Below are 17992 nucleotides of genomic sequence, written 5' to 3' on the forward strand. Positions count from 1 at the left end.
TCAGTAAAACTTTCTGGCTTTCTTTTTGACATGATAAAGAAAAGTTCCACCAGTACTCCATATGTGTATCCTTATTTGACTCTCTGTATACCTATATAGGTTAATTAATACAATGGGACAGCTAATGTGTGAACAGTTTCCATACACACACACACACACACACTCAAATGAATGTATATAAAATCCTCACAACTATCCGATTAGGTAGATGCTATTTTCATTCCCATGCTATAGATGGAGAAACTGAAGCTTAGAAAAAGGTAAGTATCTTATTTACTGTTACACAGTAAGTTGCAGAGCTGGGACTCACATTAAGTTCTGGCTAATACCATAATTTATACTCTTAACTACTATGATAATGATGATTGTGATAATGGTGAGAGCCAATGGTTCCAGACATTGTGCTAGGCATTCACATGTGTTTGTCCAGTTATATACTCCTTGCATAGAACTGATGCTTAATAGTTATTACATGTGGTAAGGTACACAAAGTTCTTGATACCTGTGATCTCTTCCTGGCTCTGTATCTAACTCGCTGTGTAACCTCAAGTAACTGCTAACCCTTTGGAGCTCCAGTGTTCTCTGCAAATCAATGGGCGATCTTAAAAATAATTCTAGTTCTAAAATTTTAGGCTTCTGTGAATGAATTCTACTTTGTTTTTTATTCTATAATTATTATTTCTATATACCAAGCATTTTCTCACCCTTCAAATTCTAAGTTTCTATAGGATCTCGATTTTGTTACATTTTGTTTTTTCACATTTTCCATGGTACCTAGTCTGATGCTCTTCATACTATATAACAGGCTCATGAGAAGTGTGTATATAAATATACAGATTGAGGTGTATCCATCTTCATAAGAAGCTGTGCTTATTGTCATGTTACCTTCCTTTGTGGATGATTGAACTGTAACTTAGGACTGCCTCAGCAAAGTCAGCACTCAGCTCCTTTAGAAACTTTTCTGCCATCAGAGATAAGATTCTTATCCTTAAAGCAGAGCTGTGGTCACAGTACAAGCACCCACTCCTGTGACTGAATGAAGAAAGGTGTCTTTTATGAAAACTGTGCTGTGTGCATGTAAAAGGGTCTTGGGCCCAAGGGGGATGTTTCCTACAGGGAACTGGTTTTTATTCCGTTCCCTATCCCTCTTAAGGCAATCTGAAAATCACACATCATTTCATAGATTTTCTGAATCTTTGAGGAATCATTTTTAGAAAATGAAGTTTAAAAAAGGAACTAAAATTCTCCCCAAACATATGAATGACTTATGCACAATGCAAAATATTTCTGAATATTTAAATAGGAAAGTTAAGTCAAAAAGCATGTGAACAGGGAAAGAAAATAACTTTTAAAAATAGCTATTTTTAGCTGCTAGTATATGTACTGGGGAATGGCAAAACTTACCTCTAGAGTGAGAAAATTTGAGGAGAAAAAAAAGATGGGCCTTTTGGGATTGTTAGCTAGTCCATATGGGGTAAGGTTTGACGACAAGAATTTCATTACTTGGAATAATAAAATTAGAGAGATTTGGACCTGAAGAATTTAGAAAAGAAATGGAGGAGAGGAAATTTGAGTGAAATGGCAGCAGGCAGGGCCTAATGAGAAAATATGGTAAGAAATTTCCTATGTTGAAAATGACCAAAGAACTTCGGGTACTTATATTTCCTAACATGCACTATATTATTATTCCCAGACTTTCAATAATAGTCTGTAATGAACAACCACTCCTCTATAGTGATGCTTGGGGAATAAATGAGAAGAGGAAAGTGGTCATGAGTTGGATGAGGCGGGACAAAGAGAACCACGAGAGAGACAAAAACAAAAATTTAGACCAAGAGATGGTGAAGAATTCCTTCTTGACCTTGGAGTAACCTTGGGGAATCACACCTGTGTATTAAAAGACTGTATAAACTTAGAAGCCTGGGATACATGAGGTCATTCCAGGCTATATCTAGAAGGTTAAAGCCAATCCCCAAGCATTGAGAAAACCCCCAAACTGTGCACGGTCAGCATGGGTGGGTCCACCTGCTGCTGGTTCAGTTTTCTCTAAAGACTTGAATACAGAGTACCCAATAGAAAATTGGAGACCAATATTAAGAATTATTCATCTGGCTGGAAAAACTGCATATTTAAAAGCAGCAACAACAAAATAGAACTCTGTAACCTGTTCATATGTGGCTGTATGCATTTCTTAGTAACTATCACCATGGTAGCAAGGCGGTTTGACAAGGGCGCCTTATTAGCATAGTACATACAAAGGAGAGAGCTATCAGCTAATCTCATACTGTCTTATACCTTTATTTATTTGATTGTGTTGATCCTACATCGCGGTTAGCCTTGTACCTTTCTCTCCCTATTAGCCTCAAGTACAGTGTTAGGAATATATCAGGCATTCAAATATATATACTGATGGGCTGAATTAAATAAATGGTGTTTCTGCTATGTCTTCCTTTCCGAGATACACAGAGAGTCAGCTGGCAGGAATTTGATTTTTTAAAAAATGGCTCCTGCATTTGTCTAGGGGATCAGAACGAGGCCGTGTTCCTGATTGGGCTGGCCCAACATGCATTTCAGGTGGAGGTGACTAGGTACTCTGAGACACTGTAATATTAGAAAACTACATGTGAGTGGTAGTTGAAAAATAAGTAAGTTCATTTTCATCAGCGAGGCCATTCCAAGGTCCGGAAGCTTTGTTTAGGGACTCGCAGTGCTGTTTTCTGGGTGCTGACAAGTTTGGCAGCAGTTCCTGAAGTGTTTAATGTCAGGCCTGCGTTAAAACCCTAAGGACAGGGAGTTCACAGATTCAGACTTCAAAATGAGAAAGCTTTGGAAGCCCCCACCTTACACAAAATTAACGCTCAGCCTGGAAAACCTCTCTATTGTAACTCCTTGAGTTAATGATAATCTATAGCCTTTTTCCTAATACAGTCTTACATTTCATTTTAATTGTCCTCTATATAATTGCTCTCCATTTCAGTTACTTCCATTTTTATTTGTAACGTTTTGTAATTTCACATTTCTTTTTAAAAATCTTTAAATGTAGACACACACTCTTTATTTTAATAGCCGTGGTGCCAATAGTTGCCACTTAATATCTGGATTCCTGTGGTTTCAACAGATACACAAAGTGTACCACCTCCAGTTGATAGATTGATATTCTAACCATGTCCAAGGCTGAAAACAGCTGCAAGAATTTGTCCTTGGAATTCTTTAGCCGTAACTTCCAGTTGATAAAGCCCAAATTTGTCCAGTCTAGTGGATCGACCACTAAGACATGATTATCATAATACCACTCTCACTGGGAGAAACCTAGCAGGACTGGCCTCTTATGGAACAAGCTGCAGAAGTCACTATTCCCAGAAAGGAACAGGTTAAATCTTTCCAAACCTGCTGAGGAATTTGACCTAGTTCCTTGAAACTAGAGTCTAACTTGAAAGTATAATTGGTCACAAATGTGTTTCTCTCTTCCTCAAAATTACTTTTGAACCCCTGTGAGACAGATTGAAGGCCCCCTCTCTTCACATGGATTCAGACCACCAACTGTTGATAAACTTGACAAATTTAAAGATTTGTTTATTTTTAGAGAGAGAGGGGAAGGGAGGGAAAAAAGGAGCGAGAGAAACTTTGATGCGCAAGAGATATATCAATCAGTTTCCTCTTACACCCCCTCAACTGGGGACTTGGCCCACAACCCAGGCATGTGCCCTGACTGGGAATCAAACCAGTGACCTTTTGGTTCTTAGGTTGGCACTCAATCCACTGAGCCATACCAGCCAGGGCAGTAAACTTGACAAATTTAGTATGAAATTTGGGGAACAGACAATTAATGTGACTTCATTTTATTAAAATAATGTTTAGGTCTCTAATTGTGAAAGTCTATGAACACACAGATGATGTGGTTATAACATTCAAGTCTCCTATCTATATTTTTGCTACTGTGTTTAGCACAATGCCAGACACAGGTGCTCAGTGAATGTTGAATGAGTGAATGAATGAAAAGCTCTTTACAATTTGACTCCTACCTACTTTTCCAGTTTTATTTCCTATGCCCCCTTTCCAAAAAACATACAGTGTAGTTTACAGTCTGGCAAAATAGCTACTCAGCTTCCTAAGCACCTCTCCTGCTTTTCCACTTCTGTACCTTTGCTGTTGCCATACCTACTGCCTGGAATACTTTTCTCTAATACCCCAGACTATGAAAATGTTACTGTTTTCTCATTTCAAATGCTACTTCCTTCATGAAAATTTTACTGATTATCTTATGAAGATATAAGCTTTTTCTCCTCATAAAAATTTGAACCTCTTGCTTATTTATTATCAACCACCTTATAATTATTATTTTGTGGTTAACTTTTATTTGTCTTCAAGATTTTATATATTTACCTATCTCCAGGCACTGGGTTTATTAATCTTTACAATGACCAGCACACAGTTGACACTCAGCAATTAATTACAAAAATCATATAGAATGAATCCCAGCAAAATGTTATCATTTTTCTTAATAAAATCTAAATGTTATTCCCATCTATGGACATTACTCAAATTCCAGAAACAGATTGAAATTGTACCTTTGTCAACATTTTCTTTCTAGTTAACTCTGCAGGAGACTAAAGCACTCAGTAGAACTCTCCCTTTGTGTTTTAAATGATAATGGACTTGTTTGGTTCTTTCAGTCATCATTAGACATCATTCGCATGAATACAATTCTTATCTTGTGCTCCTCAGAGACCTTTTGAGTATTTTTTTCCTTAAGTATGCATGTGTCCATAAATTCTTAATTTGTACAGTCATTCACTGCTGTCACCTGGCCTGCACTGCTAACAGGTGGCATTTCCATCCATCCATCCGTTTAGGTCTGAGGCAGAGGTCTTCACAGGCGCCCTTGGGGCTGTGCTTTCTGCGTGCTATTAAACCATCCCTTACATAAATGACCTCTTCTTGACATTTAATGATAAAAACAAACATTGTCTTCCTTTTTTTATTTTTTCAAGTTGGCTATCACCACCTGCAAAGCATAAAGAAAGAGGAATTAGGGCACAAATTGACCCTGCAAATGAATTGAGAAACTCTCCTCTTGAAAGCAGAAACACTGCTGTGTGCTTTAATTCCTAAGACTTCTAGGCCTCCTGAGGAAGGTTTGTAATACCTCATCTGGCAGATTCTAAGGATTTAAGACAAAAGATACAGAAGTGGACAAATTGTCCTTTACAAAATTTGGGATAATCTTTATTCTGACCAGTGTACGAGCAGCAGTGTGGAGTTGGAACTTTCCAAGTCCCTTGAAAGCAATATTCCTGAAATAAATGCTCCTCCATTGAAGCCCTCACCAGTTTTTATTTTAAATAAAATTCTCTCTTTTCAACACACTTCTCTTGGAATACAGCTGTGATTCTGCCTATTTGCTCTCCCTTCCTCCCTCTCTCCCCCCGCCCTTCTTCCTTTTCTAATCATATCTTGGTCCTTTTTTTCATTCTCATTATTCTCATTTACATCATAATATTTAGTCATAAAATACTTTTCCATTTTTTAAAAGATTTTGTTTATTTTTAGAGAGAGGGGAAGAGAGGAGAAAGAGAGGAAGAGAAACATCAGTGTGTGAGAGAAACATCGATTGGTTGCCTCTCATACACCCCCAACCAGGGGCCTAGCCTGCAACCCAGGCAAGTACCATGACCAGGAAAAACTGGTGACCTTTTGGTTTGCAGGATGGTGCCCAACCCACTGGGCCACACTGGTCAGGGCAACCCTTTTCCATTTTTAAGATAATTTCATAGTCTTCCTGATTTCATTGATCTTTTTCAAAACATTGACTTCTTACTGATACATGAAAATTTTCTTAAGTTTGAATTTCAGTGTTTATAAATACAATTTTATTGGAATATAGACACATCCATTTGTTATGTATTGTCTATGGCTGCCTTTCTCACTATTACAGAGTTGAATAGTTGGAACAGAGACCATAAGGCCTGCAAAGCCTAAGATATTTATACTATCTGGCCATTTACAGGAAAAGTTTACCATCCCCTGGTCTACAACATAGTTGGATGAGACTACAAAGGATCTGGGATAGGAAGGAGTAAATATCACTGCCCAGTAGAAAGGGATTCTTAAAAAATAAAAACAGAAAACAAGCAGACAGAACAAGGGAGCAAATCAGGATGTTAGGGAACTTAGGTAAGCCACTACATTTTCACATGAGTCAATCTTAAAAAATCCTTCCAAATCTGTGCTTTTCCCATCTTGCAAATTTCTCCCAGCGTTCTATTCCTAACCTGCTATTCTAATCGCACAGTGCCCATCAGAAACCTCCAGGGGTTTCCCATGCCTGCAGACATCTTAGTCGGGACCACTTAGCCAGGGTCCTGCGTGACATGACTGCATCTTAACGTTTTAGGATTCACCTTCGATAGAACCAGACGCCCAGCCTGAATTTCAGGATTCTGCGTTTCCACTCATACTTTCTATACTACTTAGAATGCATTTCTCTGCGCCAAGTCCTAGACATACTTTATTATTTTTATTGTGAACTATTTCAAGCATACAGAGCAGTAAAGAGAAATATCTGTGCGTTCACCATCAAACTCCAACAAATCTTACCATTTTGCTTTGTTCTTTAGTTTTAACAAAGTAATTACAGACTTAGATATTTTTAAAATTTCTAGGTAGGCCTCCTCGATGCACCCAGGAGGAATTACACTTTTCTGCCCTGACCAATGTGGCTCAGTTGGCTGGGCATCGTCCCTATGAGTGAAAGTTTGTCAGTTTGATTTCTAGCCAGGGCACAGGTCTGGGTTGTGGGTTCGGTCTTCAGCAGGGAGCATGCCAGAGGCAACCAATGATGTTTCTCTCACACATTGATGTTTCTCGCCCCCTCTTTCTCTCTCCTTTCCCTCTCTCTAAAAAAAATATATAAAATAAAATATATTTCAAAAGAATAACATTTTTCTTCCCGTACACTTTTCTTGTACCTCTAATGTCTGACCTATTCTGCCCTTGTAAAATATTTTCTTTGATTATTCCTTTCTATTATCATTCCCAGAGTTGACTTTTAGACAGTGCAAGGAAAAGACACTTTAAAATTTTTAAATTGTGTTTATTTAAAAATGTACATTAGAAATATGTACATACAAGTAGTTAAAAATATATAGCTAGGAAACTCAACTCCATAATTTTCCAGATATTCTTTAGGTTATGGCTAACATAGGTAGAGTCATTAGAAAATTATTGAGTAAATAAAAATATAGATGATACAGCAAAAATTTGGAGGTCTTACTCAAAATAATTTAGCTTGAATAACGTAGCTTATTAGTCTGGGGATCCAACTTTAATTATTTGTGTATACCCTAAGTATCCAGCTAACTCAGAAGAGCTGATTATTGAATTGAATTGAATCGACTTCTCTCTGGGACAACGAGATCCTTGAAAATCATATGGAATCTGCTAAACCTTCGGACAGACCACTTTTAAGACATTTTCCTCACACTGAATATCCCTGACACATATGCCAGGGACAGATGGTGCATTTTTTTCCCCCTCTCCCTTCCTTGTCTATTATGACAAGTTCTTCCAGCTGGGGCTTGAAAATATGAATAATACTAATATTAGTCATTTTCTGAAGAAATGAGGACTCAAGGTTGCATAATCCTCTTATTAGTATCTCTTCAATGGACCAATATCAGCAAATTTTAGTTTGTGGATTTGGTTCAGTAGACACACACACACACACACACACACACACACAGTCACTTTCCCTCAGAATACTTTATGTATTTCTTAGAGAAATAATCCTCAGTCTTCTTAAAAATCAGAATTTTATGGTGCCTTTTCATTATTGTTAACCCTGAACCATCTAAAGTCATGTTGGCAGCTGAATTTTGTCTAGAGAATTGGTGGTGAGGCATCATTTTGTTGTGTAGCAACCAATGAGCAATGTTAACAAAATTATGTCATGTAGTTACAAAACTGCTGTCCTGGCCTTCAGTTTTTTGGAGTTGCTGTGACCCTTTCAGAAGTTCTGTTTCTCCTACCCTAAAATGACCTTGCATGCTCTCAGATATCAGAGGATCCCAATTGTGGTGAAATCTTTCACTTTATTTCCTTCCTTTTAGCCTTTGTTTTGAGAGTGTGGGGAGTGCGGTGAACCCCTGAGGCCTCTGAGTCACAAAGGAAGATTAGAACCTGTCAGAAGTTTGTTTAACCCCCAAAACGTCACTCATTTTGTACTAGATAAGCTTCTAAGAGTAGCCTATGAAACTTCTGTAAATGGCTTTAATTTCATTCCCTAACTCCAGCTGCTAAGGAACAGGTCTTTCTTGATCCTAAAACTCCACACCAGGCCTGACTTATAACCAGAGTATGTAACTTTATACTTTATCATCCAAATGAGGACACTTCTGAAAATGAAATGGGGTACTCGGGGGAGAAGGCATAAACCACCCAAGGAAACCTTGATGTTAAGCACCATATTTAAAGCCCCATTTTGAGCCCCTTTTCCTTTAGCAGAGCCTATCAAATTAGGGTCTAGATTTCAACTGAAAGTAGGTGGGGTTTCTTAGCAAATTTAAAGTTTTTTGTTTTCATTTCAATGAAATGCCTGTGTTTGCATTGTTTATATTGATCCATTGTTTGTCCCTAAGTGGGAGAATATTGTCCCTGACCAGAAAGTGAACAGAATCAGAATTCACACAGTGAAATGTTCAAGCCAAGCAAAAGTCAAAGGTCAGTATGGCCTTTTAATTAATCTTGACAGGTAGTAGTTCTGAAGAGAAAAGTGAAACATGACAACAGAAGATACTGAACTTAGAAACCTATGTTGTACATTCCACCATAATCATTTTGCAAGAGAAGGTGGAGTTTCAGCAAAACATTATGCATGACATTAATGAAATTAACTTGCACTTAATTTTATAAACTTCTAAATTATAAATTTGTGTTGATTTTATGAGAATAAGGAGCTTTCTTACACCTAGATTTATGTTGGTTCGTATTACAGAAGTGTGATATCAAAAAGAAATTCTGTATGAATTTTTAAAGTTTAAGGTCAATCAATACTCCTGGTTAGAGCACTTTTGCTTTTATTCGTCTTCCTAATACAATTATGCCCTCTGGTGGTTATAGTTGCTAAAAGAAGTAAAATACTCTCTTTTATCGATAGGTATTTTAGAAATGCATTTGTAAGTCAGCTTGCAAAAGAAAGAATCATTTCCCTGTAGAAACAATGTTACAGGTAACAGTAGATATTGCAAGATAGCCCACAAAAACCCATAGTGGCCCTGTGTCCCTCTGTCTAAACCCTCCTTCTCCCTCCTCCACCACCCTCTTTGCTGCCAAAACGCCAAAACAAACGAATCCAGTCAGTGCCACCGTCACTGCTACTCTGCCGTCACCACCATCAGGAGTAGAAAGAAGAGGGAAGGGGGTTATGCTATGGTCGAATCCAATAACTTTATATATAGGTACAATTTCTGTCCTGAAACACCACGCTCCTTCTCATATCTTCAAAGGAATGAGCCACGTAGAAGTAAACAAAGTTCCTCTTTGACTCTCTCAGACTCTCGGGGCAAATCTTAAGGAAATTTCGCTTCCTTTTCTCCTGCCCCATTAATAGACCCTCTTAGTTCTCCAGAGTCAAAGCCACCTTACAACTAGAAGGCGGCAATGAGAAAGGAAAAAGAGACCCGAAAAAAAAATGAAAAGAAAACGCTTTGACCCTGCGTTTCCCCAAACCTAGAAGCCAGTAATCTCTAAGATCAATCTCCAAAGACCTGTCTCCTCCAAGCCTTCTAACTTAACCCCCTCTAGGGGCTGGCTGGAAGAAGAAGGGTTGAGGGAAGCAGCAACCTCAGTGTAGTTGATGTACATCATGTACCATCAACACTTAAGTGGTCAGCTATTATTTGCGCTGTGATTCCTAGGGCCCTCCCTGACAGGGCCAGGGACACTGGACCTTGCTATGCAGAAATAAATTTAGCTATCCATCCCATTTGAAAAGGACTAGAAGAATTCTGTGGAATATTATTGAGTCCATTTAAAGTAACAAAAGGGAAAATTTATATTATGATTTTGACAATGTAGAAAAATTAGCTGGAAGAATATGTAGACAAGTGGAACACTTAGGCTGATTAGAGAGGCCTGATTGTGGTGAGTTATGTAATTTGGAATTCCCCTAAAATTGATTTAATGTTGCATAATTTTAGTTAAAATAAATGAAAATGTTCTCGATTGTTTTGTTTATCTATTGCTATGTACTAAACCACTCCAAAACTTACAGGCTTAAAGCAACACTTTTGTTTTTAAGCTGAGCTCATAGAAACAGAGTAGAAAGTAGTTACCAGAGGCTAGGGGATGGGACAATAGGGAGAGGCTGGTACATCTTCACATTTTTCAAGGGTGCAATCTTTCGGTTTTAAAATGAATAAGACCCGAGGATCTATTGTGTAATGCCGTGACCATAGTTTATAACATCGTATTGTATAACTGAAAATTGCTAAGAGAGTAGAATTTAAATGTTCTCACACACACAAAAAAACCCAAACATAAATATGCAAGGTGATGGATTAATTCAACAGAGGGAAATCCTTTCACAGTGTGAAGCATTGTACACTTTAAATATCTTACAATTTTATTTGTCAGTTACCTCAATAAAGCTGAAAAACCCACTCCTGTATTACACCTCACAATACTGTGGATTGGCTGGGTAGCTCTTCTACAGGTCTCACTTTGGGTCTCTCAGGAGTTTGCTGTCAGGTGGCAGTTGGGGCTGGTGCTTCTCTCTGTGGTCTCTGCCTAAGGGTGTCCTTTGTCCATTCCTTCACTCAGTGTAGAAGAGGCGCTTTGTGCCAGGCACTATTGCAGGTGTGGGCAAATACTTTTGAACAAGACAGATAAGGGCCAGACTTCATGGAACTTACACTCTTAAATTCTCACATTGCAAAGTGTAAGCAGGTAAACTTAAACATTATAAGGTGATAGAGGTGGATGGGAGGATACTTTGGAGTGATCAAAGCCATTTTCTTTGAAGTCACGTTTGAAGACCCGGGGGCGGGGGGTTGGGGGCGGCAAGGAGCATTTGCCAGTTCAAATTTCCAGGGCCTGAAAGAAGCTGGGGCATTCTTTTGAAGGAAAACCTTAAAGGCCAATGTGTTTGGGGAGTAGTGAGTGAAGACAAGAATGATTGGGTCAGATCACAGAGCTAGGTAGTCAGAAGCCAGGTCATGAAGGGCCTTGAAGGCCATGGTAAAGACTTTGGGTTTTATCCTGGGTGATGGGAAGCAATGGAAGTTTTAAATCAGAACTTGTATTGATTTTCTTGTTTGAAAGATCACTCCACTCACCTTAGAGAAAAGATTGTGGGTGTCAAAGGTGAAAGGAGGGCCACTTAAATAGGCTATTGCAGTCAGGTAATGGAGGTTTAGATGAGGGTAGGAGCAGTAATTATGGGAAATAAGTAGATAAATACATTTTGAGGGAATTTCTAATAATAATGGATTACATCTGGGGAATGAAAAGAAAAGAGATAACACAGAGTTTCTGTCTTTAGCAGTGGAGTCAATGAAGTAACATTTACTGACTTGAAGACTGGTAGAAGAACAGATTTTTACTGTTGGGGAAAGTGGTCAAGAAAATTTAAAATTCTATTTTGAACATATTTAACTATGTTATGCGCACTCAATAATTTGTAATTGAACTGTATGATTTGATTTAAGGTTTATCCAAATCTGTGCAGGAATAAGCCATGTTATAACAAGGTGCCATACTATCTGGGAAATCAGACTAAAAGATATATATTTAAAGTAGAAGTTCATTAAGCAAGTTTAGTGTTTCCATTAATATAATAGCTACCACTTATGGAGGGGTTTTTATTGTTTGAACCATATGAAATTATGGATATTGATAAGTTTGATCTTGAAGATGGCAATTCCATGTGGTTCATCCCAGTATATACTAGCCACAGAACTATTTGTTTATATAAAAATGAATGAATATTCACAAAGACTCTCAAGGTTGACTTTTTATTACTTTATAATTGATAAAACTAAAGTTCTAAAAGGGGTCAAATACATTACTTGTCAAAAGTCTAATGACAAGTAAGCAGGCAGGCAAGGGTCAAAACAAGGTATTTCTGACACAGCATCTGTACTCTTAGCCACAAGTTACAACTACCCAGATTTCTAGCCATGGAGTCACTCTGCCCTCCCCAAAATAAGAAAAGCTTCAGATCCAAAAGGCACAGCTATGTAGACAGAAGAGTGCTTGGTCTGATGGGATGGAGAATTGCTGACTGTCTCCCTCCTACGGAGAGTCAGAGCTGAATCCGAGTGGACCTTACAGGTTGGTATTGCATTTTAGAATTAAGTACAATGAACGAAGAGAAATCAGACGATGAGTTAACATGATTGAAATATGTTCAAAAATTCCCATCAAATTCATTCCTTCAAGAAATTTCCAGCATCTCTTCAATATTTGTCACATTATTAAATACGAAACCATTGATTCTAACCTCAGAAACAGAAAAGATAATGCCACACATTGGAGCATATCACTGTTAACAAGCTTAGACCACTTTTATCAAATGCCTTATAGCACATTTATTGCTGTACTCCCACACAGTCCTGCACACAATTGAAAGTGGTATTGCCAGTGAGTGAGAGTCAAATGGAAACATGTAAAATAAGATTATCAATTGTAGGAATGTCAAGCTTTTCCCTCTTTACATAGTATGAAGATTATCTAGATTTCAATAAAATGAAGAAACTCTTCATTTATTTCCTCTCACACTACCTGTGGATCAATTAGGAACTCTGTAAGTACAGAATGGCTGCAGCAGTTTTGTCAGTAATTAACTGTTCAAGTCAAAGGCTGAAGAAAGTTAATATGACTAAAAACCTTTCTGTCTATACTTGGGAAGAATACTTCCCACATAGCTCCTGCACTGATAGTGTCAATTAGAGCCAACAGTCCTTCATGGTGGTGACCGGTAGGAATAGGCACGTGTCAATTAAATCACACTCCTGCTAATGGAAAACTGGATTTTCAATTTAATAATTAAATGAATCTGTTCTTCAATACTATAGAGATCAAGGGTTCTCTGTGTCCCCGGATTGGTCCAAAAAAATAAGGGCAGTATTTATTAACCCCTAATTTCTCAGCCAGCTTTGGTATTATCTTAATAATCATAATAATGAATACCATTTACTGATTCCTTACTATACTCCAGAGACCATTCTATGTGCTCTACCAATCTTTTTATTTAAATCTTCTAGCAACCATGTGGGATTGTTAGGATCTTTGTACTGAGTGAAACTTAGAGATGTGAAGTAATTTCCCAAGGTCCAAAAGTAATGCAGAGCTCAGATGGAAACTCAGCCATTTTGGCCTCAAAATACCCATGTTCTTACATATATGTAATCTTTGTTTTATATATAATCTTTGAGAGAGATATATTTTTTTCCTTTGTTTTTAATGGTAGAGCTGACTTCTGTGAGTGACTTTATTCTTAGTGGAGGTGTGGTGAATGGCAATGCTTGTATTATAAAGGTGGTCAAAGTCCAGAATCTTGAAACCAGCCTGAAAACTGGCTATATGTGCTTATTTTGGAGTGATCTTTATGTGATTTTTCATATTCAAAATTTTTCTACAGTTAAGTTTCCTGAAAAATAATCACTTTGTGGTTGAGGTCAATGTTTTGTCAATCAGATGTATCTGATCACTAATAGAGATGGAGTATTTAGTGATTTCCTGGGTTTGGGCAGCAATGCAAAAACACAACAGAAAAGAATTGTGACAGGATAACCCTTCAAAGTATTAATTTCTGGGTACCCCTTCCCCCATCCCAGACTGTACAAATGAATAGACATGTGTCATAAGAAAATCAAGGTGACAGATATTCAACCAAAAAAGCTACTGACATAGAAAGACTCAGGTACAGAGCATTTGCTCCCAGATATTAGGTAAGATGTGTTCTCATAGCAAACACAACACTGGGAGGGAAGAGGCGACATTGACAAAAAGTCACATGGGCGAGAAACCCCAAGCCCTCTCCAGAGCCCAGAGCCAGGGCACTGCTTAGAAGCCAACAGAGCTGAGTTGATTCATTGCCATTCTGTAGGTTCCACCATTCACCAGTAGTCAATCCACTGCCTACCATTTGTCCAGTTTGAAGTATTGCTTGCCTGTGTCCCAAGAATATTTTCATAATCTTCTGATTGACCATCTCTTTGGAATAATCTCTCATATCACAGCCTGGGACACTCATAAACACCATTTTGTTCCCCTTCATGCCCCCAGGTCAGAGAGTAGAAAACTTGTCCTTGACGGGTGATGGTGGGGAAGGCCTGGACAGTGTACAGGGTGATGTCAGTGAGGCTGAAAGGGAAATGTTTGGTCTAAAGAAGGCAGGATTGTTTGGAATCAGTGTGAAGTCATCCACTGAGCCAGGACGGCAGAGGAATGCACTGCTCTGTTACAGGGTGTTGAGAAGTGTCTTATCACAGGCAGAGAATATTGGAGCTGCAGGAGAACTTGGAGACCTTCTATTCCCACCCTTCCATATTGCGAGGAGGCCTGGAAAGGTTACCTGATTTGTTCAAGGTCAAATAACTGCTTAGTGGCTCAGGCAGAACCAGAAATAAGATGCCCTGAGTGAGTTTAATTGTCTCCACTGCATAGCACAGGCAAATCTGGCTTGGGGGTTCTTTCTTTGGAGCTGAATTTCTCTCTGATACTCCCTCAAGTCATGCTAAGTTCTTAGAAGCTCAAATTCAATAATACCTTACAGTGATACCAAAATTAAGTTTTTGTTGGATTAAATTAGTTTATTGTCATAAGATACAGTAAAGACATGCTTTTAGTGGCTGGGAGATCATAAGTACAGGCAATCTCTCTTTCACAGACACGTGACTCAACTGCTTACATTAGTACAGAGGTGCCTGAAACAGAGTGGCAAATGCCTTTAGTTTTGTTGAAGAAAGTCTGAGCTTCTTTCTCCACGATAAACGAGGGACTGACATTCCTTATGCCGGTGTGCTTTTGCTCATTCTTCCATGAATACTTAAGTCACTAGAATTTTTAGAGGGGGAGAGCAACAGTGTTGTCCTATTGCTCAGCATTTCTCTAATGATCACTCTGTAATTGACACTCCCCACAACAGCCTATCTTCGGATAGTTCAGTGGCTCCATGCCACTCACCATTACTGCGCCCACAAAACTCATCGAGGTGCACCTGCTCCATTTGCTCTCCACAGACTTCTGTTCCCTTTATAGTTTTTTATGTCTTTAGATTTTTTTTTAGAGAAACACTAGTTTTTAACACCACTTTATATATGTCGATGTAGTAAAGTTTCTTTTTTGTGACAGATAAAAATCTTTAAAAACTTCTCTCAGCGAGGGGTTGATGGAACATTCAAATAAAATCTTTGTTTATAGGACATGGGGTTAGCCAGGTAGTAAATAAGTCAAAAAAATATTTCTCATAAATATTAAGTTGACTTTTGATTAACATTTTATACTCAATTTTTAACACTTCACACATTGTTTAACCAATTTTAGAACTCCTTGAAAACGTTGAGTGATAAACTGGGTAATAGGGTAACACAATGGGAGCCTTTTTTCCAAGGCTGGCATATGAATAAAGTACCTGCAATCATGAAAAGAAACAAAAATAGCTTCAAAAACAAGAATTTTCACTCTGGTCACATCAGTATGTACATACTCGCTGGTGTAGAGCTGTTAGGTGTAAGAATCTCAACCACAAGACTCAGCCAGCGTCCTCAGCCCTCCAACCTCCCCCACTTGTGACCCAGAAGATATCTGATGTGTGTGCCTTTCAGCTCACTGAAGCACTTCACTTCGGCCAAGAAAGTAAATTTCATTAATAATGTATCAGTCTTCAAAGCATTAAAAAAGGAAGCCAGGACTGTCCTCACCACAGTGTGAACAGAGGCCTCTGCCTCTTGTTTCCCAGGCAACATACAGTAGGGAGTTAAAGAGTCAAAACTGTGGTGACCACAGGGCCAAGTCAAGAAGGAAGAGCAAGGTTCACCCCCACGGGCCAAGGGATGAGACAAGAGTGATTAAACTTTTAACCATTCCCTGGGATGGCTTAAAAAATCGGTTCTCAAGCCTGGGTGCATATTAGAATTACCTAGAGAGTCTCTCTCTCTTCTAATGCCTATACCAAGATCCCCCCGCCCCCTTGAAAAATTGAACAGAATTTCTACACGTGAGACCTGGGTATCAGCATTTTTTAAATAGCCATTCTGGTGATTCTAATGCACGACAAGCTGAAAATCAGTAGTTTAAAACAAAGGGCACAAATTGAAATGCCTGCAGGGTAACATATTAGGAGTAAGGTTAAGATTAAGAATAGAGAGAGGAGCCGGTAGCAAAGTAAACAGTATGTTATCACCCAGAAGAGTAGCTGCTATTGAGCTCCAGCCAACTGTTGTCATGTAGAAGTATGATGCCATTTTTGCCAATACATCTGATTTTTAAATGTGCATAAGTCATTTTTTAAAATTGGGTTATGTGATCCACACTACAACATGGGTGAACCTTGGCAACATTATGCTGAGTGAAAGAAGCCTGACCCAAAAGGCTATATTGCATGAGTCCATTGATATGAAATGTCCAGAACAGGCAAATCCAGAGAGACAGAAAGTGGACTGGGGTTGTCAGGGGCTGGTGGAGGGGAGAGCTGCTTCATGGGTACCAGGTTTCTTTGGGGGTGATGAAAATGTTCTGCAATTTGACAGTGAGTTGTAGTTGCACAACATTGCAAAATCTATTAAAAGCCACTGAATTGTACACTTTAAAATGTTTTAAATGGTGAATTTCATGATATATGAATTTTACCTCAAAAAAAAAGTAAGGAAAAAAATGGGTTGTTTGAACCAACTCAGAGCAGGCCAAACAAAACCCTTTTACAGGAGCCAGAGTCGAACCTATGTTGTTAAACCACTGGGGTTCGGGAGGGGGGAAACAGAATTCACAAATTGGGCTAATTTGTTTTTTAAAGCCAGTCTAATGTCATAATGTATACCTCCACATCCTTTTATATCTCCATGCAAACTGGAAGCAAACCTACACCTGCTGTAGCCTTTTCATTTTAAGTCAGACACAGCCTGCTTTTTTGCTTGACCAGAGCTGATGCAGGGCTGTAGGGCTAAGTGCACTTGGCTTTGCCAGCCTATAAATAGAAGTAGGAACCCCTGAGGTGCAGAACAACTAGCTGATGAAACCAATGCTTGCTACTACTGCTCCTTCTTACTGCTTTGTGACTGAGAGTAAGGGGGGGAAATGAAACAAACAAGCAAGCACAAAAACCTCATAACTACATGCATTCATTTGTTTTTTTTCTCCTTTATTAATTTCTTCCCCAATGACTCCGTTGAAGCCACAATCCATAAATTTTCATCCCTTTCAGCAGGGTTTGTTACTCTTAATTCTCACAGCATGTTAAAATCATTACAACTTCCGCTGGCTGCAATAAAGACAATGAGCGAGAAACAGTTCTTCAAAGAGAGTTTTATGTTTCACTAGTCTTTTCTGGCCTGGGAATATATTTCAAATGGTGATGGTTCTTAGAGCTGCCCCAAATCCTACCTTACTACAGATCAAAGTGAAATATTATGAAAAGCAAAAATAGAATTTCCCATTGTCACTTAATCTTCTAAATATTTGGCCATGTTGCAGTTTTGCATGATAAATGAATGGATTTTACTACAGGTTAGTTTGAGACGTCTTACTTGAATCCTTCTCTGTAGTTACTCCTGATATACTCAGCTAAAGTCTTGCTGTACTGTGGGTGGCTCTTGAGGATGTAAAACTGCTGGTACAACAGAAATGCTTGGCTGGGACTTAACAGCTGAAATGAAGCTGAAAGCCGCTTCACCACTTGCTTCACAGTACTGGCCGCAAGAGTAACCTAGACAAGGAAAACAGTTACAGGTAGGCTGCATGCTCCCTGTAAGAGCACTTATTTCAGCTGGATCCT

The 17992-nt window shown here is 38.6% G+C and overlaps 1 protein-coding gene across 1 annotated transcript in view; it reads right to left on the reverse strand.

The window, feature by feature from the left end:
• Positions 1-15513: 15513 nt before the first annotated feature.
• Positions 15514-17992, reverse strand: part of CUNH12orf56 (chromosome unknown C12orf56 homolog) — a 71253-nt gene continuing 68774 nt past the window's right edge. The window contains 2 exon segments of the mRNA XM_054580229.1: positions 15514-15634; positions 17745-17923. Coding sequence (XP_054436204.1) covers positions 15514-15634; positions 17745-17923 — 300 coding nt within the window.

Source organism: Pteronotus mesoamericanus, unplaced genomic scaffold, assembly GCF_021234165.1.
Source record: "Pteronotus mesoamericanus isolate MK-2021 breed Mesoamerican mustached bat unplaced genomic scaffold, CSHL_Meso_final contig_56, whole genome shotgun sequence".
Taxonomy (NCBI): domain Eukaryota; kingdom Metazoa; phylum Chordata; class Mammalia; order Chiroptera; family Mormoopidae; genus Pteronotus; species Pteronotus mesoamericanus.